The sequence below is a fragment of the Notechis scutatus genome, chromosome 4 (assembly GCF_049901735.1).
Source record: "Notechis scutatus isolate UNSWTSFEM ecotype Mainland chromosome 4, rNotScu1.2, whole genome shotgun sequence".
Classification (NCBI taxonomy): domain Eukaryota; kingdom Metazoa; phylum Chordata; class Lepidosauria; order Squamata; family Elapidae; genus Notechis; species Notechis scutatus.
This window is the reverse complement of record NC_142012.1, coordinates 5,075,408-5,103,343: the sequence shown is the minus strand read 5'-3', so window position 1 is coordinate 5,103,343 and position 27,936 is coordinate 5,075,408. Positions and strand designations below refer to the sequence as shown.

Here is a 27,936-nt window from a genome sequence, read left to right as displayed (position 1 = left end):
GAAATTGGTCTATAATTCTTTATCCTTGTAACATCTTGACCCCACTTCAGCCACTAAAGGGTATAAAGAATGATATATTACAGGGGGGAAAGAAGCCAATATTGCATAGGGTTCTTGGCTATGGATGTGTCAATCTCAATAATTTTTTTCAGGTGGTGTAAGATATATTTTGTCAAGATGATAAAGACAAGTAGGAAGCTGGCAGAGAAAAATAACCAGCAAAATTTGGTTGACACAGTGCATTTATTGACGCCAATGCAGCTCAGTTGGGAGATCTTCTAATCAGATTCCACCATCTTGAATTAGCTACTGCATCCATATGCGTTTTGGCGCCAACTTACAGCAAAAGTATCTTAGCTGAGAACAAGGAGCATCATGCCAACACCTCTTATGTGAGCAGGGAGGTATGGTAACAACGCAGGCTTCTCTCCTTCCACCATCAGGCTGACTTCCATACCAGAATCTGAAAAAAAGCAGTACATAACTAGTTCTAGATAGAAATAGATCTGGAGAAGTGGATCTAGAGATATAAATGTAGAGATGTAGGTCTAGATCTAGATCCAGGTCTAGATTTGTCCGTATGGAATAGAAAACTAGTTACTGGCATATTTACAGCAGGGTGTTGTGAGGGTGGGGAGTGGATCTGATAAAAGAATCTTTGTAGCTCAGGGTTGAAATGGTGCCCTCTGAGCTTGATTTTTTTTTTCTTGAAGACATTTCATTACCCAACTAGCTAACATCATCGGGGCTAGTGCCAGCACTGATGGTGTTACCTCATTTGGGTAACAAAATGCCTGCAAGGAAGCAACCAAGCTCAGAGGGCACCAGAGGGCACCCCTCCGAAGAAGATCTGTTCCCAGGAAGCACGTGGCCTGCTGCAGCCTCTGGAAACCATTTCAGGATAAGGGCCACTGTATCACTGGGTTTTAGGACCAATCTTCCCCCAGGCAGGGATGTATCAGCATCCAGTTAGTGGTGGATTTATTTATCAAATCAGCCTTGCAAAGGCTTAGCTCAGGAAACAGCCCAGTTCTTTCTGGACAATGCTTGTAGATGCAAAGGGCCAGCCAATCATGTCCTTTTGGACCAAGGCTAGATTTTCCTGGGTTAGGGCCATGGCTGATTGATTTGTGTTTCTGTCAGAAGACTCCCTGAATTTCTAGGGATCCGAACCCTTTCAGCCCCATAATGATTTCCTTGTCTCCAGCAAGAGCCCGTGTGCTAGAGTGGTGAAGGTGCTGGCTTAGAAACCAGGAGATAGTGAGTTCTAATCCTGTCTTAGGCAAGAAAGCTGGTTGAGTGATTTTGGGCCAGTCACTCTCTTCTAACACAGGCCATCTCACAGCGTTGTTGTGGGAAAAGTAGGAAGCAGTATTAGGTATGTCTGCTGCCTTGAGTTATTTATACAAGTGACTTCTGGCTGTACTTCCGTCGCAAACAGAGCAAGCTCTGCAATCGTCCACAACTTCACTTCGAGCTTTCCTTGTCGGAGGGTCCCAATTAGGACTAGAACTACCCTGGAGGGGTGGTGAAGAAAGAGGACCACCTGACAGATCCCTCTTCCCTGGCAAGGAAAAACCCCTCTGAAGATGAGCTGTAGTGGCAGTCAAAATGGCTGCCATGAAGATGGGAGGCAACCTGAAAACCTAAGACTGTGCTGGAGCAAAGAGTTAGTGAATGGTTGTGTGAACTGACTGAAAATACTTCTGAACTACAAAAGGTAACCCCGATAAAAAATAACAGGAAAGAGATCTCACAAAGAACGGGACTGGCAATGATTTTAAAGTTAGAGAAAAATGTGGAAAATGCAAAGAATTTAAACTTTAAAATTTAAATGGAAGGGAAATAATTCAAAGGGAAATCTTTTACAAAAAAGAATATAAAATTGGAATTGGTGATTGCACAGGATTTGGCGTTGGATAGGTATTATTTAGTTAATATTTGAAAATGGCAAATTTGATGAAAGTTTAAAGAAACTGGGGAAAAAGTTGGAAAGTGAAAACTGGTATAAGAGCACCATCTGCTGTCAAAAAAAAAAAAAAAAAATCCTGCAGATCCCTTAAACTTTTTGACCTACTTAAAAAGGAATTTAAGGAAAATAAAAGGAACTGTATTACAGCCAGACCCCAGAGCGTTGGAACATTAAACTTAAAATGGTGGAGGAATATATGAAGATACTACCCCTGGATTTTTGAAAAGGAATAGACTGATTAAATTTGGGCTGTAAAGACTTAAAGATATTGGATTTATAGATTGAAAACATATGATGGTTTAAATAAAGACTGCGGGGCAATTGGATAACTGGACACAAAAATAAAACAAATAAAATAAAAATGAGTGAAATATGCAAAGAAATAGTGTTCAAACTTCAAGTTATAAAAGAAATGATGAACAGAAGTTTGAACTTATTGGATAAAATACAGAACATGGCAGAAAATTTGGAAATGGTGATGCAAACTACAGAAGGACAAGGAATGAAGCAGCAGGAGGAGTTAAATAAAAGAGAAACCAGCAAAACAGAGCAAAGGGAGCAACAAATAAAGCAAATGGATAAAAAAATCAAATTTAAAATGTTAATGATTGATGTAATAAATCAAGGGGAGAATATTCTCAGGGTAAAGCAACAGGGAAGGAATGAGCAAAATGATAGAAAATGGAAGGCTAGGAAGCTAGGAAGAGAATAATTAATATACTGTAGTAAGGAAAGTAAGAGACGATGGTTGAAGAAGGATAAGGATTCCACATGAATGGGTGTTTTATCAGTTAAGATATATAATTATCAACTTTGATAAATCTGAAATTAATATTTTATTATAGAATTATTAAAGATATATAAAATATCAATTAGAATAAAAATAAGGGCTAAATATAATTGGCATAAATATGAAAATGATTTTATTAATATGATTATTATTTAAGATTTATAATTATTTATGGAATATACACATAATATGGTAATAGAATTAGAATATATAATTTGTTAAATTAAAATAAGATGTAAATTATGATTTGTGTAATTTAATGAGACTAGAAAGGGATTTTGTTTTAAAAATATAATGATGGCACAATTAACATTAAAAAGGGGATAAATACTGGATAATATAAACTAAGATGAATTTATGAATGATTAATTGAATGATATAATTTGATAATTTTTGCAAATATGACTGCTACAAGAATAAAGTAACATATGAGAATATTAAATGATAAAATTGGTAATATGTAATAATATTAAATCAGATAAGAAAGTTAATAGCAGCAATATGCAATTATGGTCATGTTTGTTTTAAAATGTTAAAAGACCTGGAACCACATTGTTCACCCAAAGATGTATTTAAAGAAACAAAAAATAAAAAATGTATTGAGTTATTTATAAAAGTAATACAGGTGGCATAAAAATAACAAAAACAAACTTGGATTCTCTTCCTCAACCGCCCTGACTCTGAAATGGCCCTTGGGTGCCTCCGACTCTGTTGACTGATGTGGTTTGTCAGCCTTCCTGCCTTTGTGTGACCATCTGTGGCTGTTCACTTGAGACTACACTTTGCCTTTGCCGATGACCCTGACCATCATAGTTAGCAGTTCTCCCCGTATGTAAATTCCTGTTGCTTGGTTTGGGGATATCCCTCAAGCTGAGCTGCACTTTACCACTCGCTTATCATCATGTGTAAATCGAACAACTGGTCTGCCACGACTGAGGCAAGTCTTGGGGGGAGGGTGGCAGGCATGAAATCCTGATGCACAACTTAGAATTTGTTTGAAAACTTACCTTTCTTTTGGTATCTCTCCATTAACCCATGTTACTCCACCAGAAACACTGGAATTCTTTACGAGTCCCATCCAATAGTCTTTTTTATTTTTAGCTGCCATTTCATTTATAAAGCCCTTGAGGAGGGAAAATTAGAGATGGATGGATGGATGGATGGATAAGATAAGATACAAACTCCTTCCCTCTCTCCTTTCTTCTCCCTTTCTCTCCCTTTCTCCTCCCTCCTTCCCTCCCACCCATATTTTCTTTGGTTCTGCACAGTATGCAGAGCAGCTTCCCCTTTTCTGTGTACCCCGGGAGGAAGGAGCTGGTTCTGCTCATCCATCCTTTCAAAGAAAATTTCCTCTAATTCAAGCAGTTTGTCTCTCGTTTCTGCTTCCCAGCAAATTCCCTGTCTTTTTTTCCTCTTGGCTCCTAACCAGGCCTGATCAAGGATGCCCCCTGCCCACTTTCTCTCTTGCCCTTATCTCTTTGCCTGCCAACACAGAGAAGCTGCCCCAGAAACATTCAGCATCTATTTCTGCCTCTCTTACTCTCACTTGCTCTCCTTCTCTTGTGTTAGGAATCCAGGCAGCTTCCTAGTTGCACCCATTTCTAACCCCAGGCAAGTTATTTTCACTTTGGAAAAGTAATTGAGTCTTTTTCATAAAACACCCATTTTAGGAAAATGATGACATATATAGCTGTACTCACTTGTTCTTCACCCAGTTTACAAGTAACCAAATCTGCAGTATGCCTTGTTAAACAGTCATCGCGAGAAGCTTGCCAATTTTTTCGTAAGTTAGAAAAGAAATAGAGATTTTTTTCAAAAGCTAGGAAGCCTGGAATCACTTCAACAAGAATTTCTTTGAACCCATAGAGAAAAAAAACAAAACAAAAACCTAATATTAGTTGGTTCAAAAATCTTACAAGCATATTCTAATTTTAAACTTAATTCACCATTCAAAGTTAATTGTATACTTCTGTTGGAGTACAGTGCTCTTCCTAAAATTTCAAGAAGTATTTTTCAGGAACCACAGTTTTCTGTAATTTTTTAATTTTTATTTTTAATTTATTAAATTTATTTGATATCCATCTTGGGACGCAAGGTGACTCTGAATGGCTATCCTGTTCATTGTCCTTCCATGAGGCACTGTTCAATTATTTTACTTTTTAAAATTAGTTTAAATAATAATAAAAGAAAAACTGCAGCACCTCCTGAACACCATCTGCATTGACAACATGCTCATTGGTCAATTGCAAAAGCAGCTTGACTCAGAACAGCTTACATACTGCACTGATCTCTTTTGCACCATCAAACAAGCCCATCTGCCTAGCCCAAGTCCTTGAGAAGGACTCAATAAAACTGCCAGATCTAGTCTGAACATCTGACTGTGTAATAAAACAATAATAATATGTTTTTCTTCTCCTGAACAATCCTTCAGGATTAATATATATTTGTAAATGCTACCTCTGTTCATTCCATTTTTCAACAAAATGTTTAAATTTAGGGGTTACTTTTATGGAAAGAAACTTAGGATGTCTGTCACATGATAATGGGATCTTTATCAACTTCAATAATGTCTCGGAATAAAAATTAAACCCAATACAGGTAGTCCTTGACTTATAGCAGTTCATTTAGTGACTCTTTGAAGTCACAACAGCACTGAAAAAGTGACTTATGACCTTTTTTCACACTTATGATCATTGCAGCATCCCCAAAATCATGTGATTTACATTCGGAGGCTTGACAACTGGTTCATATTTTGACATACGTATTTTGTAGTGCCTCCGGATCATGTGATCATTTTTTGCAATCTTCTGTCAAGCAAAGTCAATGGGGAAGCCAGATTCGCTTAACAACCATGTTACTAGCAGTGATGCACTCAACAAATGTGGCAAGAAAAGTTGAAAAATGGGACAAAGCTCACTTAACAAATTTCTCATTTAGCAACATAAATTTTGGGCTCCAAAATTTAGAATAGAATAGAATGGAATGGAATGGAATGGAATGGAATGGAATGGAATAGAATAGAATAGAATAGAATAGAATAGAATAGAATAGAATAGAATAGAATAGAATAGAATAGAATAGAATAGAATAGAATAGAATAGAATAGAATAGAATTCTTTATTGGCCAAGTGTGATTGGACACACAAGGAATTTGTCTTGGTGCAAATGCTCTCAGTGTTCATAAAAGAAAAGATACATTCATCAAGAGTCAAGAATCATTAGGTACAACACTTAATGATAGTCATAGGGTACAATAAGCAATCAAATCATACTAGGACCAGTCAATAATAATTGTAAGGATACAAGCAACAAGTTACAGTCATACAGTCATGAGTGGGAGGAGATGGGTGAAAGGAAGGATGGGAAGATTAATAGTAATAGTAATGCAGACTTAGTAAATAATTTGATAGCATTGAGGGAATTATTTGTTTAGCAGAGTGAAAAACAGTTTTTCGGGGGGAAATTGTTCGTGTGTCTAGTTGTTCTGGTATGCAGTGCTCTATAGCATTGTTTTGAGGGTAGGAGTTGAAACAGTTTATTTCCAGGATGTGAGGGGTCTGTAAATATTTTCACAGCCCTTTTGACTCATGCAGTATTCAGTGGAAGGCAGGTTGGTAGCAATCAGGTGTTTTTTTTTCCAGTCCTAATTACTCTCTGAAGTCTGTGTCTGCCCTGTTGGGTTGCAGAACCAAACCAGACAGTGAGAGAGGTGCAGATGACAAACTCAATAATTCCTCTCTAGAACTGTATCACCAGCTCCTTGGGCAGTTTGAGCTTTCTGAGTTGGTGCAGAAAGAACATTCTTTGTTGTGCTTTTTTGATGATATTTTTTATGTTAGGTGTCCATTTTAGGTCTTGAGATTTAATAGAACCTAGAAATTTGAAGGTCTCTACTGTTGATACTGTGTTGTCTAGTATTGTAAGAGGTGGTAATATGGGAGGATTTCTCCTAAAGTCTACCACCATTTCTTTGGTTTGAGTGTGTTCAGTTCCAGATTATTCCAGTCACACCACGAGCCAAGTTATTCAACTCCCATCTGTATGCGGATTCATTGTTGTCTCGAATGAGATCAATCATTGTTGAATCATCTTCAAACTTCAGTAGTTTAACAGATGGATCGTTTGAGATGCAGTCATTGGTATATAGGGAGAAGAGAAGTTAGAGACAAACAACCTACTCTCTAATAAACAATATGACTTCAGAAAAAAACTATCCTGTAATCTGCAACTTTACAAAAACACATGGACTACACAACTCGACCAGGCCAAAGCAATAGACACAATTTAGATAGACTTCTGAAAAAGCCTTTGATTCAGTGGTACACGACAAACTACTCCTAAAACTAAAATCTTATGGTATTTCTGGACAACTGCATAACTGGATAGAAGCATTCCTGTCAAACAGACAAGAAATGGTCAAAATTGGGAGTGTCCTATCAAATTCTGTAACTGTCAACAGTGGTGTCCCCCAAGGCAGTGTTCTAGGACCAACTCTCTTTATACTCTACATAAATGACCTCTGTGATCATATTAAGAGCAACTGCGTTCTATTCGCTGATGATGTAAAGCTATTCAACACCACAGACAATACTGCTACCCTTCAAAAAGACCTCGTCTATGTATTAGAATGGTCAAACAAATGGCAACTTCAAATAAATGCTCTATCTTACATATTGACAAAAAATCAGAAAATAAAATACAAGCTGAATAGTCAAGACCTTGTTGAGGATCCAAGCTCTGCCAAGGACCTTGGAGTACTCATCTCTAATGATCTAAGTGCTAGAGCCCACTGTAACTACATAGCCAAAAAGGCATTAAGAGTTGTTAACCTAATCCTGCATAGCTTTTTCTCTGGTAATATCACACTATTAACTAGAGCATACAAAACATTTGCTAGACCAATACTTGAATACAGCTCATCAGTCTGGAACCCGCATTATGTATCTGATATTAATACAGTTGAGAAAGTCCAGAAATATTTCACAAGAAGAGTTCTCCACTCCTCTACTCATTGTAGAATACCTTATGCCACCAGACTTGAAATTTTAGACCTAGACAATCTAGAACTATGCTGCCTTCGGTCCGATCTAAGTATAGTACCTAAAATCATACATTGCAATGTCCTACCTGTCAATGAATACTTCAGCTTCAACCATAACAATACAAGAGGACACAATAGATACAAACTCAAGGTAAACCACGCCAAACTTGATTGCAGGAAATACGACTTCAGCAACAGAGTGGTCAATGCCTGGAATCCTCTACCTGACTCTGTGGTTTCTTCCCCAAACCCCCAAAACTTTAACCTTAAACTGTCTACTATTGATCTCACCCCTTTCCTAAGAGGTCTGTAGGGGGCGTGCATAAGCGCACCAGCGTGCCTACTGTCCCTGTCCTATTTCTTTTTTTCTTATATGTATCCATTTCTTTCATAACCATGCTTACACTTATACCTGTTATCTTATAATCGCTTGACAAAATAAAATAAATAAATAAAAATAAAGTGGAGAAAGTACACAGCTTTTGGGGAGGACCTTGTGCTAATTGTACAGGTATCAGATGTGATTCTGCCTAGCTTCACCTGCTGCTTCCTGTCTGTTAGGAACTTTACGATCCACTTACAAGTATGTTTAGGTACCGCTTAGTTGGTTTAGTTTAGTTAGAAGAATGTCTGGAATGATGGTATTGAATACTGAATTAAAGTCTTTGTAGAGGACCCTTGTGTAGGTCTTTGGAGATTCAAGGTGTTGTAGGATGTAGTGCAGTGCCATATTAACAGTCAAGGACTACCTGTATGTATTATTGCAACCTCAACAGAAGGGTTACTATGTGGCATTCTTTAATGTTACTATCTTGTTAATGCAGGGGTGGGCAAACTTTTTGGATCGGGGCCGCATTGACTTTTAAAATTTGACAGACGGGCCGGGTCAGCACAAGATTTTTTGGGAATCCCCCCCCCCCACCCTTTCCCCCCCTCTTCTCCTTCCCCTCCCCTCGGAGGCCCCCTGAGTCAGGAGTTGCTACCGCCGGCGCGGCTCCGTGCGGCTCCAGTCCCGCGTTGCCTCGGGAAGGGAAGGCAAAAAGGAAGAGCCACGGCGGTGCTTTGCAACGGCAGCAGCGGCACCGGAGGCTCAGGCTCAGCGGCTCCTGGTTTTGCCTTTTCCTTCCCAAGGCAACGCGGGATTGGAGCCGCGCGGAGCTGTGCTGGCGGTAGCAACTCCTGACAGCCCCAGCCGGACACCTGAGCGGATCCCGGGCGGAACTGCCTGTTGCTGCTGCCGGAGCACCGCCGGGTCACCTCCTCCAAGCAGCCCGCCCGCCCGCCAGGCTTCCCCTCCGCCGCGTGGCTTGGGGCCAGGCACGAGCGCCCGCGAGTTAAAAGGAAGCTGAAAGTTGCTGGGAAGTTGCTCGGGTTTCCGGGGCTTCCAGGGCTTTGCAAAGGCAAAGTTTGCAGGCGGGGCGGGCTGCTTGGAGCGGGCTGCCGTGCGGCTCAGGGCGAGGCGCGAGCGCCCGCGAGTTAAAAGTTGCTGGGAAGTTGCTCAGGTGCTGGGAGCAGGCTTTTAAAGTGCCGCCCGAGCAAAGTTTAAGCAGCCCGCCCGCCAGGCGGAACCCTTCCCGCTCCTCAGCGGGAAGACGCTCCAGCTTGCAAACTTTGCCTTTGCAAAGTTTAAGCCTGGAAGCCCCGGAAATCCGAGCAACTTCCCAGCAACTTTCGGCTTCGTTTTAACTCGCGGGCGCTCGCGCTCACCCCGAGCCGCACAGCAGCCCGCTCCAAGCAGCCCACCCTGCCCGCCGGGCGGAACACTTCCGCTCCTCGGCGGTAAGACGCTCCAGCCTGCAAACTTTGCCTTTGCAAAGCCCTGGAAGCCCCGGAAATCCAAGCAACTTCCCAGCAACTTTGGCTCGTTTTAACTCGTGGCGCTCGCTCGCCCGAGCCGCACAGCAGCCCGCTCAAGCAGCCCGCCCCACCCGCTGGGCGGAACCCTTCCCGCTCTCGGCGGGAAGACGCTCCAGCCTGCAAACTTTGCCTTTGCAAAGCCCTGGAAGCCCCGGAAAACCGAGCAACTTCCCAGCAACTTTCGGCTTTGTTTTAACTCGCGGGCGCTCACGCCTCGCCCCGAGCCGCACAGCAGAGGGGAAGCCCGGAGCACCGCCGGGTCACCTCCTCCAAGCAGCCCGCCTGCCCGCCCGCCCGCCGGGCTTCCCCACCGCTGCGCGGCTCAGGGCCAGGCGCGAGCGCCCGCGAGTTAAAACAAAGCTGAAAGTTGCTGGGAAGTTGCTCGGGTGCTGGGAGCAGGCTTTTAAAGTGCCGCCCAAGCAGGACCGCCGAGCCGGGAAACGGGGCACCAAGGCAGGGCAAGGCTCCACCAGCAGTGGCCTAGCTTTAGGTGGCTCCAAGCAGCTCGCTCCAAGCAGCCCATCCCGCCCGCCGGGCGGAACCCTTCCCGCTCCTCGGGCGGGAAGATGCTCCAGCCTGCAAGCTTTGCCTTTGCAAAGTTTAAGCCTGGAAGCCCCGGAAAAAAAAGGGGGATCGGCGGGGACTCACCTTCGGAGAGGTCGCACTCGAAGGTGATTTCAAACTCCCAGCCGAGGCCTTTGCAAATTTCTTTTCTTTCCTACCCCTAGATCGCTCCGCACTGTTTTGCAGCTTTGGGGGCCACGCAGCACAGGGCAATACACCACGCCCAGCGATTTTTTTTCAGGGGCGGGCCGGATTGGACAGACCAATGGGCCGGATGTGGCCCGCGGGCCGTAGTTTGCCCACCCCTGTGTTAATGATATCCCACAGGTTTAGACTATATCTGTGCAAAAGGAACTTTGGGTATAGAGACAAAACTTACTAGCCATTTGGAAGCAACATATATCAAACTTTGGTTAGATGTTTGAAATTAAAGATTATAGACCACTTTGAGATTCCAGAAATGCTTCAGGAAAGGGAATTTCCAATTACTTATTCTACAGGATTGCAGACTTGATTAACTTACTCAGTTCTTTTTCTAGCTCTTCATTCTTTAAGGTCCAGTTCAACAGCTCCAATGTAAAGCGATGAACCGCAGCAAGAACTTCCAGGTCTGAAATCATGCAGCAAGTCAAGTCGTGAAGTAAAAATCTACAATAAGTATCAAATCATGTCCCAATTCTTTTAGATTTGGGGAGATTAAGGAGACCATGAGAGAAGATGATGAAATCCTGGAAGATTCTGAATGAACGACAGTTAAAGTACATGAGACCTGCAAAGTCCTCGTGAATAATTATCTCTATAACATTTGAGGATGATCTGTTCAACAGGCAGATTGGGGTGGGAGCCAACTTCAGAAAACGTTGGATTTAGTATATTAACAGCTCATACAACAGAGGGACCATGTTTCCATGCATTCTTGCCTGAGGGCCATGTGCAACAGGATGTTGCCTCGCTAAGAAGTCTCTCAACTGGATATAACCTAGTTGCACCTTCTCTAATACCTGATCTTAAAGGCTGTCCTGTTGTATTGCAATCAAACAGCTGTTTCTGAACGACTGTCTCCTTGCTTACCAGTTTTGCCTTCTAAACTTGCATCATATTCCACAGCAAATTGTCGAATTGAAGCCACTGCTTTTAGAAGTTGTAAATCCTTAGACGATTCAATATAGTCTATAAAAGGGAAAGGAGAAGAAGCAGGGTGTTAAGTTCCAATCCCAATAGTTATAATTGTATATACTATTATTTTTGATTATTATTATTATCTCTGACAACCTGGTAGTCAACGCCTCACGGTATGCCCTACAGAATAGGTTCACTCTCGACATGTCCACCACTTTCCCTCCATTGGGCTTTTTCCAGGAGTATAAAGAAAGGGGAAAAAAACCTCTTGAAAAGAATAATTCTGTGGATTTGCCTCATTATTACAGGTAGTCCTCGACTTACAGTTAAGACAATGAATCAGTGGAACAACTTGCCTCCAGAAGTTGTGAATGCTCCAACACTGGAAGTTGCTAAGAGGAGATTGGACAACTATTTGTCTGAAATGGTAGAGGGTTTCCTGACTAGGGGGAGGGGGGGGTAGACTAGAAGACCTCCAAGGTCCCTCCCTTCCAACTCACTTGTTCTGTTATATACTTTCTGTTATGACCACAACTCAGCCCCAAATTTCTGTTGCTAAGTGAAACATTTGTTATGTGAGTTTTGCCCCATTTCACAACCTTTCTTACCACAATTATTAAGTGAATCCCTGTAGTTGTTAAGTTAGTAACACGGTTGTTAAATGGCTTCTCCATTGACTTTGTCAGAAGGTTACAAAAGGTAGTCACATGACCCCAGGACACAGCAACCGTCGTGAATATGAGCCAGTTGCCAAGCATTTTGATCACGTGACCATGACGAGGCTGCAACGGTCATAAGTGTGAAAAGGTGTAACTTCCAATGAACAGTCACTAAATGAACTGTTGTAAGTCGAGGACAACCTGCATTTTACCTAATACATTTTTATCCAATATTCAGGGTAGTTTACAGTTCTTGAAAAGTCAATTGATGGAACATAAGAATAAAAGTAGTGCAATTAAACCCCAGTGCCAAAAATGCTTTTTTCAAAAGGCAAATGGACTTTCTTGGCGTTTTTCTTTGAAAACATTTATGCTTAACATCATTAACACTTTCAGCTCTCAAAATAGGGTCACCAGCATTGCAGACTCTGTGCTTCTTCCCCCAGTTTTCAAGCCACATCCATCTTCTTTCCATCCAATGTCCCTTCAGATGTATTCAGTAGTTAGGTGGAACCAATAAGGAGACTGCCACACTCCTTTGCCAGCCAGCAGCTGGTCCGTTCGGTCTGTTCCATGGCTTCCTGCCCTGCATGCAGGTGTTGTATGGGGACCGAGAGATATGATATGATTTTGGAAGACTTTCTTTTTCTGTTTGTTTCCATCTTCAGTGTCTTTACAGCAGCCACTATAATACGGCTTCTTGAAGTCTCCTTTAACAGCTCTCCGAAATTCCTTGCTAAGTTTCTTCTGAAGAGTTGCATGTTCCTTGGCTTGGGCTTCCCTTCTTGGCAAATTCCCACCCATTTGGTTTTGCTTTCTTTTGTTTCTTGATCTTTGTCAGTCTCTTTTCATATTCAGCTTAACTTGACACCTACAGCTGAGCTCTCTATGGAGATTCTCAGTCTGCCAGGTGTACAGCCATACTACCCTGAACACACCCAATCCCATCTGATCTTGGAAGCTAAGCAGGGTCAGGCCTGGTTAGTGCTTGGATGGGAGAAAGTTCTTCCAAAGATGCCTTTTCCAAAAGGCCACTGGACTTGGTTTTTCTTTGCAATTGTTTCTCTTCTCCTCTTCTTCAGAACTGAGGAAGCTCCTTGCTCTTCTGGTGGTGTCAACCGTCATTTTTAACGCTGTTGTCATGTGTCTTTGATATTGTCTCTCCAACTTCTTCTGGGTCTGCCTTGTGTTCTTTGATCTTCACCTCTTTTTGTATATGTCATGTACGATATGGAATCCCATGACATCCTCTCCGATTGGCTCTGTGCCAATTCTCATATGGTCTCATTTCTGATTTTATCTCTTCTGGTCACTCCACCAGGTTTTCTCAAACATCACATTTCCAAGGTGACTAACTTTCGTTTATGTTTTATTATAAGCGTCCATGTTTGGCATTGGTAATACTAGTAACAAACATTGCTCTGTCATACACATTGGCAAATAAATAAATAAATAAATCAGAGCACCAAATACAAGTTAGGCAAAAGCGATCTCGTAGACAACCCTCACTCTGTCAAGGACCTAGGAGTACTTATCTCAAATGATCTAAGCCCCAGAGCTCACTGTAAAAGCATTGCCAAAAAGGCTTTAAGAATTGTTAACCTTATTTTGTGAAGCTTCTTCTCCAGCAACATTAAATTGTTAACTAGGGCATGCAAAACCTTTGCCAGAACAATCCTTGAATACAGCTCGTCCGCCTGGAACCTGCACTGTATATTGGATATTAACACAATTGAGTGGGTTCAGAGGTATTTCTCAAGAAAAGGTCTCCACTCCTCCACTCACAATAGAATTCACTATGCCTCCAGGCTCGAAATTTTGGGCCTGGACAATCTGGAACTGCGCCGCCTGCGATCTAAGCATAGTTCACAAAATTGTCTGCTATAACATCTTGCCTATCAACAACTTATTCAGCTTCGATCACAATACACAGGCAAACAACCAATGCAAACTCAAGGTAAACCTCTCCAAACTCGACTGCAGAAAATAGGACTTCAGCAACAGAGTGGTCAAGGCCTGGAATGCTCTACCAGACTCCGTTGTTACAGCCTCAACCCCTGACAGCTTCAACCTCAAATAAAATAAATAGATAAATAAATAAAACATAGGGTGGGGATGAATCTGTGTGGTATGAGATGTTCTTTATGCCCATCACTACTGCCTTATGCTCTTATGTTGTGGTATTATTGGTCACCTCAGTTGAGATGCCTTTCAAAAGAGAAAGTGTGTCGTTCTACTTTGTACAAATGTCAGAGGATTTGAGATGTTGATTTACAAAGAAGCTGAAAAGAACTTACTAAATTGTCACCAAAACTATTTTTCCCTAAACAGACAAAGCAGAGTCAATAAAGTTTTCCTGAATGTGAATGAGAGAAACTGAATTGTCCCCTGGCCTAATTCATTGAAATCTATGGGTGGTAACAATACAGGAGAACATTTGCAGCTCACGGTTGAAATGAAAGGTCCTTGGTGCTGTCTCAGCTTGGTTGTTTCCTTGCAGATATTTCATGACCTAACTAGGTAACATCATCAGCACTAGTAAGAAGTGAGGTTTGCTCTCAGTTTATACTCAAGCCACTAGAATACAGAGCCTTTGGGGTATGGGGAGAAAAACCAGTGCTCCTGTTGAAGCAAATTCAACAGGATCTTCAAAGAAAGCCTTTCTCAATCTCTTGTAAGAAGACAACTTAGGAGAGAAGAAGGCGGAGCCTCCTCGCTGACAGACCGTAGATCTCTCTGCGGCTATGGTCCGTGCTCTTTCATTGGAGAGCCCCAATCATTACGATTAGGGGCTGAAGCTGCCTTGGAGGGGCGGCGGAGTAAGGGGAAGCCAAAAGCCAGGTTGAGGGGAGCCGCATCTCCTCCCCTGGGCCTGGTCTTTTTTCCCCCGAAGACGACTGCAGCAGTGGTTTAAAATGGCCACCCTGAAGAGGAGGACTCAGCTGGATTAAGATTTGTGCAGGAGGGAAGAAAGAGGTGGATAACATCTGAACTGGGACAACTGGGCAATACAACTAAACAAAAGTACCCCAGGATTAAGGTAACATGGAATTTTTAAGAAAAGAAAAGTGAGCAGCGAAATTACAAAGGGACAGAATGAATATATATGTATGGTGTTCGCTGTTCGGTTTTCCATTGTAGTTCTTTAAGTTGTGCACGGTTCAGCAGAATCTCATCTGCCATCATCAGCCTGATGATGGCAGATGAGTTCTGCTGAAACGCTTAAATTTAAAGAACTCAATGACGTTTTATTTATTTATTTATTTGATTTGTCAATTGTTTACAAGATAATAAGTACAAGTGTATACATAGTTGTGAATATATGAAATGGGTACATATAAGAAAAATAAAAGAATAAGAGAAACAATAGGACAGGGACGGTAGGCACGTTGGTGCGCTTATGCATACAGACCTCTTAGAAAGGGGTGAGGTCAATAGTAGACAGTCTAAGGTTAAAGTTTTGGGGTTTGGGGAAGAGACTAAAGAGTCGGGTAGAGTATTCCAGACATTGACCACTCTATTGCTGAAGTCGTATTTCCTGCAATCAAGTTTGGTGCGGTTTACTTTGAGTTTGTATCTGTTGTGTGCTCTTGTGTTGTTATGGTTAAAGCTGAAGTATTCATTGACAGGTAGGACATACCCGAACCAAGCCGAACACCATACATGTAAGTACCCGCGAAAACTTAAGAAAACAAATGAATATATATATATGTATGTATGTATGTATGTATGTATGTATGTATGTATATATTTGACAGCTAGGCGGGGCTTTGAACCGGGAAAGGAAGAAGCTGGAACTAAAGATTTAACTAAATTGGACTAAAATATTTTGGGAATAAACGGGCATAAAATAAAGCTGGACTTAAGATTGTAAAATAATAATAATAATAAAGTTTACAAATTGGAGACTGGACTGCGCTGGAATATTGAGGTTCGAAAAACCCTAAATAAAAAAATAGGGGGAAAAGGTGAAGACTTTGTATACTGGAGAGTGCCACCTTTTGACAAAAACTTGAGCTCAAACAAACGGGAAAGCATCCTGTTTCTGAATGAACTTGTGTGGATATAACAAAGAAATATTGAAACAAAGTAAGAATCTTAGAAAGTGAAAGCAGAACCAGAATAAAGAAAAAAGCAAGGAAAGACTAACTGTGGGATTGATTGATGTTTTTGGTATAGACCCTGGGCTGGAATAACTGAGAACTTTAGAAAATTGAAAGAAGAAAGAAGGAAAGTAAAAGTGTTCTTTTTTTTTTTTTTGTGGACTTTAATGATCATAAAATATAAGAGTGTGTAATGATGATATCTCTTCGGGAATTAAAAATGGAACTTAAAAATATGAGAAAATTACTACAAGAAAGAGGCGAATCACTTTGCTCTGTGTTAGAAAAAATGGAAATGGCGATTGAAGAACAAGAAGAACGAGCTTCAGAGGAGGAGGAGGAGTTGATTCAAGGAGAAGACATTTTAAATAGACAATTAACACAAAGAACACTACAAAGTTATGGGGAAAAGAGGGGGAGGAGAAGCAGTAAGAAACAGGTGCATGAAATAAAGAAATACGGAAATAGTAAAATGTTGAAAAGAAATTGTTTTTTCCAGAGATAATGGTTGATGAATTGAAAAGGGGATTCTGCAGGGTGACAAGGGGTAATAAGAATATTTCTGCAATTAAAAATATTTAGAAAATAGGGTAATATAGATACTGATAAGTCTTATTAAAAATCAAGGGGGAAAATATGCTGCGGAATCCAATTGAAAAGATGTAATGATTCTTATTGTAACTTCTAAAAATTATGGTTTATTGGGAATTAAGATGAGGAATAAAAGTATATTTTAATCATTGAGATGTCACACTCAAAAGAGTAAAAGGGGGGAAACCTATACTTTTTTTTTTTTTTTAGTGTTAAAATTTGTATTAATCTAGAATTTATAAAAAGAATGTGTAATGAAAAGGGAATATGACAGACTAAAGAACCAACTAAATTAATAAGTTAATATAGACTATTAAAAGCAAGGAAAGACATTGGTAACTTTTTTTTTATTATCATTATTATTATTATTATTTTGTAAATTTTATTTGAGTTTTCACAAAGAAATACAAATAAAACATCTTTTTTGAAAGCAGAGTGATCCCGGGTTACATTTCTTCATACAGACACAAATTCAATTTCATGCTCATTTTTATGTTCAATTCCATATCTTATTACTGTTTTACACTTTCTACATAGCTTCTCCCCTCTTTTAATTTTCTTAATTTTATTTTAATTATCTCATCTCGATTCAAATCCTTATATTTATACTTTTTGTCTGTCCTGTTTCAATTTCATATTATCTTTTCTCATTAAACAAAGTTTGTCCTGTAGTTGCTGATTGGAGTATGACACCTTTATATATTTTAATTTTATCCATTTAACTCTTATTTAAGCTTCAATATATACCTTAAAGTTTAACATTCAATATAATACATAACTTCAATTCGGATTCTGCTTGGTACATTCTTAAAATACACACTATATTCTTAAAAAGAAAAAAAAAAGGATTATAAATATAAGTAGTTAAAACAACACATTCCATTCCAGTTCAATTCTATCATTAATATTAATATTCATTAAAATATTAACTTCTTTAACATTACTTTTCAATTAAATATCATACTTCTATGGGAACAGTTATAAGTTTTCCATAATTAACTTTACCCCCCTTCACATATTTTATAAAACATGAACTAATTAAAATGTTCTTGTCCCTTCCTAATTCAATTCTCTCATTTATTTTATTTCATTAATTTTATTAACAAACATTTCACAAGATTACAATAGCTATTTTATCCCTCATTTTAATCATACTTTGTTTCCAATTTTCTAAAATTATTTCTAATACTAATATAACAATACAATCTTATGTACCTTTACAGAATCCCTTTTTCAGTTAAATTTTCACCCATTATCTCTAAATAGGCCCTGTTTCTCTATATCTTGTTTCTGCCCTTTATAACTTCTTTTCCTTTCCTTCTTCTCTCTCTTCTTCTCTCTCTCCTTTTTATTTATTTTATTTATTTATTTGATTTGCCAATTGTTTACAAGATAATAAGTATAAATGTATACATAGTTGTGAATACATGAAATGGGTACATATAAGAAAAATAAAAGAATAAGAGAAACAATAGGACAGGGACGGTAGGCACGTTGGTGCACTTATGCACGCCCCCTACAGGCCTCTTAGGAAAGGGGTGAGGTCAATAGTAGACAGTCTAAGGTTAAAGTTTTTGGGGTTTGGGGAAGAAACTACAGAGTCGGGTAGAGTATTCCAGACATTGACCACTCTATTGCTGAAGTCGTATTTCCTGCAATCAAGTTTGGTGCGGTTTACTTTGAGTTTGTATCTATTGTGTGCTCTTGTGTTGTTATGGTTGAAGCTGAAGTATTCATTGACAGGTAGGACATTGCAATGTATGATTTTATATACCATGCTTAAGTCAGACCGAAGACGGCGTAATTCAAGGTTTTCTAGTTCTAGAATTTCAAGTCTGGTGGCATAAGGTATTCTACAACGAGTAGAGGAGTGGAGAACTCTTCTTGTGAAATATTTCTGGACTTTCTCAATTGTGCTAATATCAGATACATAATGTGGGTTCCAGACTGATGAACTGTATTCAAGTATTGGTCTAGCAAATGTTTTGTATGCTCTGGTTAGTAGTGTGATATTACCAGAGAAAAAGCTACGTAGGATTAGGTTAACAACTCTTAATGCCTTTTTGGCTATGTAGTTGCAGTGGGCTCTAGCACTTAGATCATTAGAGGTGAGTATTCCAAGGTCCTTTACAGAGCATGGGTCATCAACAAGTTCTTGACTATTCAGCTTGTACTTTATTTTCTGATTTTTTTTGCCAATATGTAAGACAGAGCATTTATTTGTTGAGATTTGAAGTTGCCATTTGTTTGACCATTCTGATACATAGTCAAGATCTTTTGTAGGGTAGCAGTATTGTCTGTGGTATTGAACAGCTTTACATCATCAGCGAAGAGAACGCAATTGCTCTTAATATGATCACAGAGGTCGTTTATGTAGAGTATGAAGAGAGTTGGTCCTAGAACACTGCCTTGGGGAACACCACTATTGACAGGTACTGGATTTGATAGGACGCTCCCGATTTTGACCATTTGTTGTCTGTTTGACAGGAATGCTTCTATCCAGTTATTCAGTTGTCCAGAAATACCATAGGATTTTATTTTTAGGAGTAGTTTGTCGTGTACCACTGAATCAAAGGCTTTACAGAAGTCTATGTAGATTGCGTCTATTGCTTTGCCCTGGTCGAGTTTTACCCCCTTGTCTCTCTACCTCTATTTCTCTCTTCTGTATTCCCCTCTTCTGTTGCTTTCCAATATTATACTTATTTTTCAAACTATTTTTCTTTTCTTTGGTTGTTTTTTTAAGTCTTAAATTCTCCATTCTCTTCCCCCCCTTTCCTTTTTCTTCCCCACATAGAATTACTTGTTCATTAAAGATGGCTTCTTCTTTGATCCCAGTCTTCTTGTTTTGCAGATCGTTTTTGTTGTTTCTCATAGTTCCAAATCTCCATTTCTAATTTTATTGAAAATTATCGAAGCCGAAAAATCCTTATCCTTATACTTGTGCATCTTCTTTTCACTTTTTAAGTTCCATTTTCAATTCATCCAGAAGTAGTGCCATTATATAAATTTTTAAACAACCACCCAATTAATTTTAGTCATTATACCTTAAAGTTTAACATTCAATATAATACATAACTTCAATTCGGATTCTGCTTGGTACATTCTTAAAATACACACTATATTCTTAAAAAGAAAAAAAAAAGGATTATAAATATATGTAGTTAAAACAACACATTCCATTCCAGTTCAATTCTATCATTAATATTAATATTCATTAAAATATTAACTTCTTTAACATTACTTTTCAATTAAATATCATACTTCTATGGGAACAGTTATAAGTTTTCCATAATTAACTTTACCCCCTTCACATATTTTATAAAACATGAACTAATTAAAATGTTCTTGTCCCTTCCTAATTCAATTCTCTCATTTATTTTATTTCATTAATTTTATTAACAAACATTTCACAAGATTACAATAGCTATTTTATCCCTCATTTTAATCATACTTTGTTTCCAATTTTCTAAAATTATTTCTAATACTAATATAACAATACAATTTATGTTTTACAGAATAGTTTGTTAAATTTTCACCATTATCTCTAAATAGGCTTTTCTCTATATCTTGTTTCTGCCCTTTATAACTTCTTTTCCTTTCCTTCTTGCTTCTGCTTCTCTCTCTGGTCGAGTTTTACCCCCTTGTCTCTCTACCTCTATTTCTCTCTTCTGTATTCCCCTCTTCTGTTGCTTTCCAATATTATACTTATTTTTCAAACTATTTTTCTTTTCTTTGGTTGTTTTTTTAAGTCTTAAATTCTCCATTCTCTTCCCCCCCTTTCCTTTTTCTTCCCCACATAGAATTACTTGTTCATTAAAGATGGCTTCTTCTTTGTCCCAGTCTTCTTGTTTTGCAGACGTTTCTTGTTGTTTCTCATAGTTCCAAATCTCCATTTCTAAGAATTGAAAAACGAAGCCGAAAAAGCCTCTCCCTTCTTGTGCATCTTCTTTCTACTTTTTAAGTTCCATTTTCAATTCATCCAGAAGTAGTGCCATTATATAAATTTTTAAACAACCACCCAATTAATTTTAGTCATTCAAATGCAATAACCAAGAGTCCAATGATCACCAATTAATCCAAATACACGCAAGCTGTTTCTTTTTGCTTTTTTTCACTTTCTCTTCCTGGGATTCTACAATTTAGTTACCAAGTTTCAGTTTAAATGTATCTTTTAAAACTCTTGTTAAAGTTTTACTGTAGATTCCTTTTAATTCCAGGCAGTCTCCTCCCTTTTTCCAGATCCTGCCCTTTTATTCTCTTTCTCTCCTTCCCTGTTTATAAAAAACTATTTAATGTCCAGAAATCTTTATTATCCCTTTGATATTTTATTTTATTTTCAGCTTAATTGCCTGTTGATGTCAAAGCAGATTTTTTTTCTGATTTCTTATTTAAGTCTCTTGGTTGTCAATATAGGGAAAGGGAGAGAAGAAGAAAAAAGCCAAACCTTTCCCTTTTCACTTTCCTTCGCTGCTTCCGAATCTTCTTTGGGAACGATGTTACTTTTTTTTTAAGTTTAAATTCCAGGGTACCTTAGTTGTTGCTTTTGCAATTTAACCCAGTCAGCCAGAACTTTCACTTCTTATCTTCCTCCTGCACATTCTTTTCCAATCAAGTTCTTCTTTGAGGTGGCCATTTCTGACCACCGCTGCAACAGCCTTCAGGAAAGGGAGTAATGGCCAGCTGAGGAGGAGAGATGTGGCTCTCCTCAACCCCATTGGCAGTCTCCCCCCAATTCACCACCTCTACAGGGTGGCTTAGCCCTGAAACCAGCCGGCTTGGGGCGCTCCAGCGGCGAGCCCAGACCAAAACTGTGCACGATTGCGGATTTCTGTCTGTCGCCGAAGAGGCTCAAAACCAGAAGCATTATTATTATTAGGCAAACACATATTGTTTATTTTTAAAATAAATATTAAAGGATTATATTTGAAATAATTGAAATGAAACAAAAAGATGTTTCGATCGAGATTAATGAAAGAGGCTAGAATTAATGTGTTTGTTTCTCTCCTTACTGAAAATTTGGAATGGAAAAGGTAATAATAGAATTAAGTATGCATATATGAATGTATAATTGCTGTCATATTTGTATGTAAAGGTGATGACCCGGAAATATGTTGTCCACTAAAAAGAGATTTTTGTTTTTAATGTGAAAAACTGAATAAAGTTTGTTAAAAAAAAAGAAGAAGACAACTTACAAAGACAGGACATCACCACAGCAAGAGTGAAGAAGAGGAAAACTAATAATACAGTTCTTTTTTTGCCTTCATCTGAATCCAGGTAGTCACCGAATCGTTCAAAAAAATTCTTTCGTACTGAAAGAAGACAAAATGGGTAGTTTAATCAATTGTGAGGCTGACCCTTCCTTTCCCCCGACCGCTGCTCTTTCCTGGAAGGTGGTCTCATGCATTCCAGGCAAAGGACCCCCACCATTCACATCGGCAGCCTTGGAAGGGAAGACTTTTTTTTAACACAAGTCAGGTTAGAAGGAGTGAGGGAGGGAGGAGCTGCTCCAGATGGCTTCAAAAGAAGGTGCTCCTTAAAAGAGGTCTCCTGTTGACTGGACTCCCCTTTGTTTACTCGTGGCCAGTCTCCAACAGCACTCATTTCAGTTCCTCTGTCTCTGTGTGTAAATGCCCCCTCCTCCTTCCTAAATCTTAGCAGATTTAACAGATAATCAGAGTTGGAAGGGACCTTGTAGGTCATCTAGTCCAACCCCACACCCATGTAGGAGACCCTACACCATTTCTGACAGATGGCAGTCCAATCTCTTCTTGAAAGTCTCAAGTGATGGCGCTCCCACAACTTCCAATGGCAAGCTGTTCCATTGGTTGATTGTTCTCACGTCAGAAAGTTTCTCCTTATTTCCAGGTTGAATCTCTCCTAGTTCAGTTTCCATCCATTGTTTCTTGTCTGGCCTTCAGGTGCCTTGGAGAATAGCTTGACCCCTTCCTACTCTCTGTGGCAGCCCCTCAAATATTGGAAGACGGCTCTCCTGTCCCCCCCTGGTCCTTCTCTTTACTAGACTAGCCAGGCCCAGTTCCTGCAACTGTTCGTTGTAGGTTTTAGCCTCCAGTCCCCTAATCATCCTGGTTGCTCTTCTCTGTACTTTTTCTAGAGCCTCAACATCTTTTTTATAATGTGATGACCAAAACTGGATGCAGTACTCTAGGTGTGGTCTTACTAAGGCTTTATAGAGTGGTGTTAGTGCTTCCCTTGATCTTGATTGTATCCCTCTGTTAATACAATTTAGGATTGCATTAGCTTTTTTGGCTCCTGCTGCACACAGTTGGCTCCTATTTAGCTGGTTGTCCACTAAGACTCGAAGATCCCTCTCACAGTTACTGCTGTTGAGCCTGGTTTCACCCAGTCTGTATGTGTACTTTTGGTTTTTCCTGCCTAAGTGTAGGACTTTACTTTTCTCTACATTGAATTTCATTTTGTTAGATATCTTTCCTTTTCTCTTTTTGTCCCACTTATTTGCAAGGGAGGAGGAGGAGAAAGAAGAAAGAATTTTAAGGAGAAATTTAAGGAGAAATTTTAAGGAGAAATTTAGGGAAAAGGAGGCAGCATCTGCAACACTTTGTAGAAAGTGGTAGGAAATAAGAAGAACATAAGCAACCTACCTGGAGGAGGGGGAGGTGCTTTGGGTGCCATTTTGTCTTCCTAGTCCAAATGATTATTCGTCCTGTATTGGAGTTTTCAGAACATGACACAGGTTAATTAAAAAAAACAAATATATTCAAAAATACAATATACTTCTTCCCCTGGAATTTTATCTTTTATGTCATTAAAAACCCAGAACTGAAGAATCTACAGCTCTGCACCCAACCCATATGCAGCTGGGTTCTCACTCTACAAAGTGTCTTAACTGGCCTCGTAGTGATCCTTGGACTAGTTTACTCTGGCTGATTACTGACCATAGAGCCTTTCCTGAAAAACCGTAACTTTCCCTCCCATCATCTAGCATGTGAAAAAGAGAATGGCTGCTAGGACCTCCTTGATCCAAATGGGAGAAAATATTTAGGATCCTTAGACCACTGCAAGGAAATTGAACCCTGAAACCATCGTGGAAATCCGCGGAAGGATTTTCAAATGGTGTGAGCATTAATGAAACAGATCTGAATCGTTTTCACAATTGGTCTGCGATCTCCCCACCCATCCTGCAAGTTGTCTCATGAACCTACATGACATCTGCATACACCCAGACACCCAATCAATATGGCAACTTTTAGATGTGCTTACGGGTTCAATAATAAGGGAAGGAGATGACACAGAGGGCATCCTTGTTGCTACCTGAAGATTGAAATCAGACGACCACTTGCCCAGTGCAATGACCAAGTGGAGCTCAGTTATTGTATCATATTACATCACAATGGCTTAGCCAACCAATAATCAGTCAGCACAGCAGCCACGTGTGAAGAGGAGTGCCCAGGGATACCAGTAGCTCAACTAGTTCAATTTCACTCCACCTCTTCCCGACTCAGCTCAGAACTTCTCTCAGCCTTCCATTGAGTGGATTATCTTCCTGTTGCCCTTGGATTCTTTGTTATGTGTGGAATCCAGCAGCAGGGAGAAGTGTTGCTATGAATTTCCCTAGAGGTGGAAATTCAGAAAATACAGTGGTGGGGGATGGCTACAACGTAAGAAGTAACTCTATGGAACATGAATGAATGACATTTGAAGGATGAGCTTCTGAGAATTGTCCACATGTTGACTTTGACCGCACCAGTCTACCGTTGCTTGGATGCACCTGCAGAAGTATTGTCTGCATTAATGTCTGCTTTTCTTCTTGATAGCTTTCTGGACTCTGATTTGACCTCTAACGAAAGCAAATTCTGCTGTTTGAATGGTTAATGGTTTTGATTTCATTGGATTCTTCATCAAAATCTGGATTGCTTTACAAAAGATATACAGTATATATGAACCTGAAAGAAAACAAAACCCTGCATTCTGCATCATAGCTTTCTTTAATTTGCTGGGGAAGAAATGTGTAATTAGCACGAGCAAAAGTACTTAGATTTATATACCGCTTCACAGTGCTTTATAGCTTTCTCTAAGCATCAGCCTCTTGCCCCCAACAATCTGGGTCTTCATTTTACCAACCTCAGAAGGATAGAAGACTGAGTCAGCCTTGAGCCTGGTGAGACATGAACTGTTAAATTGCAGGCAGCCGGCTAGTCAGCAGAAGTAGCCTGCAGTACTGCATTCTTTTTTTTTAAATAAAGTTTTATTTGGGTTTTCACACATACAAAATACAAGTAAAACATCTTTTTTGAAAATGGCATGGTCCCGGGTTGAACTTCTTTATACAGACACAAAACTCAATTTCATGCTCCTTTTTGTGTTCTATTCCATATCTTATACTATTCTACATTTTCTATATAGTTTTTCCCCTCTTTTAATTTTCTCAATTTTATTTTGATTATCTCAATTCAAATCATTATATTTATACTTTTGTCTGTTCTGTTTCAATTTCATGTTATCTTTTCTCATTAAACAAATTTTCTCCTGTAGTTACTAATTGGAGTATGACACTTTTATATCTTTTAATTACATCCATTCAACTCTTATTTAAACTTCAATATATACCTTAAGGTTATGTCCTTCAATATAATACATAATACATAACTTCAAATCGAATTCTGCTTGGTACATTCTTATAATACACACTATATTCTTTTTAAAAAAAGATTATAAATATGTGTAATTATAAACCCTCATTCCATTCCAATTCAGTTCTATCATTAATAATCATTAAAATCTTAACATTTTTAACATTTCTTTTCAATTAAATATCATACTTCCTTAAAGACACATATAATCTCTGTTAGGTATGGCCGGTGGGCCCCATAGAAAGACGGGGCTCAAGTAGTGAACAACAGCTCTTTATTTAGCCAATAGATTCTGAGACGAACAGCCCTAGCCGTGGCAGCTCTTTTTATAGAGCTGGCCACGGCTAGGCAGCCAATGACAGGTTTTTGAGCTTGCCGTGCTTGGTTTTGCCCAATCGTGGCAACCCCATACGAGCCAATCAAGAGTGCTATATAACGTCCAATCACGGCCCGGCTCTTCCAGACCAATAGGAATGCAGGCCTACAAGCCTGCTAATACGGAACACCCCTCCCCTCTTGGTTTCGTCCAAGGGGCGGGGTAACGTAGTCACGTAAGTAGGCGGGTCTTCGGACCTGCCTACTTGACTTGTGCGGTTCATAATGTCTCTGGTCGTCGTCAGGTTCGGACGGGCTCCGCGTCGCTCTCAAACTCCTCGATGGAACCACCTGGAAGGGTGAGCCGGGCCTATAGCTGCGACTCCCACCTGGTGAATCCTGGTCGGTCGAGTCGTTCGCTCTGTTGCTCCTGCCTGGGTTCTCTGGGCTGGTAGAGCTTGTCTGGCTGCTGCTTCTAGGCGAAGCACCCATCTGCCACGGTTCCCTGTTTGCTGGTAAGTATTGTTGGTTTAATGTTTGATTTTTATTTAATGTGTGTGGGGGGTGTTCTGCTTGCGCAGATACCGGTTCTTTTTCTAAGCTTGGGTTCCCCCCCCCCCTCTGATTTCTTGGTTAGAGTCTGTGAGGGGAAGGGTGGCCAGCCTGGACCTCAGCTTGTCAATATGGCATTTCCAACACCTACCATCGGTGGTCTCGAGCCGGTAGGAACGAGGGCCGGTGATTTGGGTGATTTTTGCAGGAAGCCATAGTGGGTCCCCGGTAAAGTTTTTTGCGAAACCAGTGTCTCTTACATTGAAGGCGCGGTGTTTGCTAGTGGAGCCAGGTGGTTTCTCTGGAGTGTAAGCAGGGTGCAGATGATCTAGGGGTGACCGGAGTCTTCTGCCCATGAGCAATTCAGCAGGGGTTTTGTTGGTAGTGGTGTTGGGCGTGATGTGTTGTATTAGAAGCATTTTGGTGATTTTTTCGTGGATGTTGCCATGTTCAATCTTTTGGAGAGTTTTTTTTGTAAATTGAACCATGCGTTCAGCTCTGCCATTCGCCGCCAGGTGAGCGGGCTATGTTAATGCGTGTCAGATGCCACGGTCTGCCAAGTATTGCTCGAAGGCCACTGCGGTAAACTGGAGTCCATTGTCAGATACTATCACATCTGGCAGACCATGCGTGGCGAAAAGTTTGTTTAATTTCTTGATGACAGCTTCTGTGGTGGTTGTTTTCATTTTGCTTACTTCGAGCCAATTCAAGTAAGCGTCAACAGTAATCAAAAAGGTATGCCCTTTTGTTGGCCCTGCGAAGTCAATATGGATGCACGACCAAGGGCCTCTGGGGGTCTCCCATTCTAACGGTGGAGCTTTTGGGGGAGCCGAGCGAGTCTCTTGGCATCTGCTGCATGCGGCGACCCAGGTTTCAATTTGTTTGTTCATGCCAGGCCACCAAACGTAGCTCCTAGCCAAGGCTTTCATGCGTACAATGCCTGGGTGCCCGTCGTGCAGCATTTTTAAAACTATTTTCTGTAATGTTTCCGGTATTACCACCCAGTCTCCCCATAGGATACACCCCCTTTGTGAAAAAAGTTCAGTTTGCCGGTTTTTAAACGGTTTAAAGAGTTCATTTTTCTCGCTTTCTGGCCAACCCCTCTCCACCCAGCTGAGAACTCGCGCCAAGTGTTTGTCCCTTCTTGTTTCGCGGGCAATGTCTTGCACGGTCAATGGTAACGTGGATACTGTTTCTATTTGTAAAATGGATAATGTGGGTGCTGGGTCATCATGCACATCTGGTAGGGAGGATCTGCTTAAAGCATCGGCATGTGAGATAGCTTTGCCAGGTCGATGAATTAATTGGTAATTATAAGCGGCAAGAAATTCAGACCATCTTGTCATTCTAGGTGACAGGATGTGTGGAGTGGGTTTGTTACCAGCCAAAATGCCAAGTAGGGGTTTGTGATCCGTAATAATTGAAAATGTCCTACCATAAATGTATTCGTGGAATCTTTTTACTGCGGAGACGAGGGCGAGGGCTTCTTTGTCCAGCTGGCTGTCGTTCCTCTCCGGCTTGGACAGGGTTCTGGAAAAAAATGTAACAGTCAGCGGAAGGGTTTCATTATACTGAATGAGGACTGCGTCTGAAGTCAAAAGGTTTTTTATTTGTTGAAACGCATGTTCCTCTCGCCGTCCCCATATCCAGGATGCCTTTTTATCCAGGAGTCTATGCAAGGGCTCCGCGACAGTCGCTTTCTGGGGTAGGAAAATATTATAGAAATTAATGAGTCCAAGGAATGCTTGGAGGTCTGTTTTATTT

General features: G+C 40.1%; 1 protein-coding gene across 2 annotated transcripts; it reads right to left on the bottom strand.

Annotated features, from left to right (window-relative positions):
* On the bottom strand, positions 1 to 24,643 carry LOC148130634 (CD209 antigen-like protein C). Of its 2 annotated transcripts, none has more exons than XM_087965854.1 (8): positions 24,444 to 24,643; positions 23,317 to 23,378; positions 21,889 to 22,005; positions 11,296 to 11,394; positions 10,748 to 10,834; positions 4,463 to 4,614; positions 3,770 to 3,885; positions 1 to 463 (listed from the first exon to the last, which is right to left on the bottom strand). In XM_087965854.1, exons 2-8 carry the CDS (start codon positions 23,345 to 23,347, stop codon positions 307 to 309), a joined length of 759 nt encoding a protein of 252 aa, XP_087821980.1. In that variant the 5' UTR covers positions 23,348 to 23,378; positions 24,444 to 24,643; the 3' UTR covers positions 1 to 306. The 2 variants fall into 2 exon arrangements, with proteins under 2 accessions (XP_087821980.1, XP_087821979.1); XM_087965853.1 differs by having other exon boundaries at positions 2 to 463; positions 24,420 to 24,643.
* Between the last annotated feature and the right edge of the window lie 3,293 nt (positions 24,644 to 27,936).

Bases quoted from the DNA above. Each gene is read 5' to 3' on its own strand.
- LOC148130634 (XM_087965854.1), bottom strand. From the start codon at position 23,347: ATGGCACCCAAAGCACCTCCCCCTCCTCCAG. The intron at 11,395-21,888 runs GTAAGTTGTCTT...TCCCTTTTATAG, and splicing joins TGTGGTGATGTCCTGTCTTT to ACTATATTGAATCGTCTAAG. The intron at 3,886-4,462 runs GTGAGTACAGCT...TCCCTCCTCAAG, and splicing joins GTAAACTGGGTGAAGAACAA to GGCTTTATAAATGAAATGGC.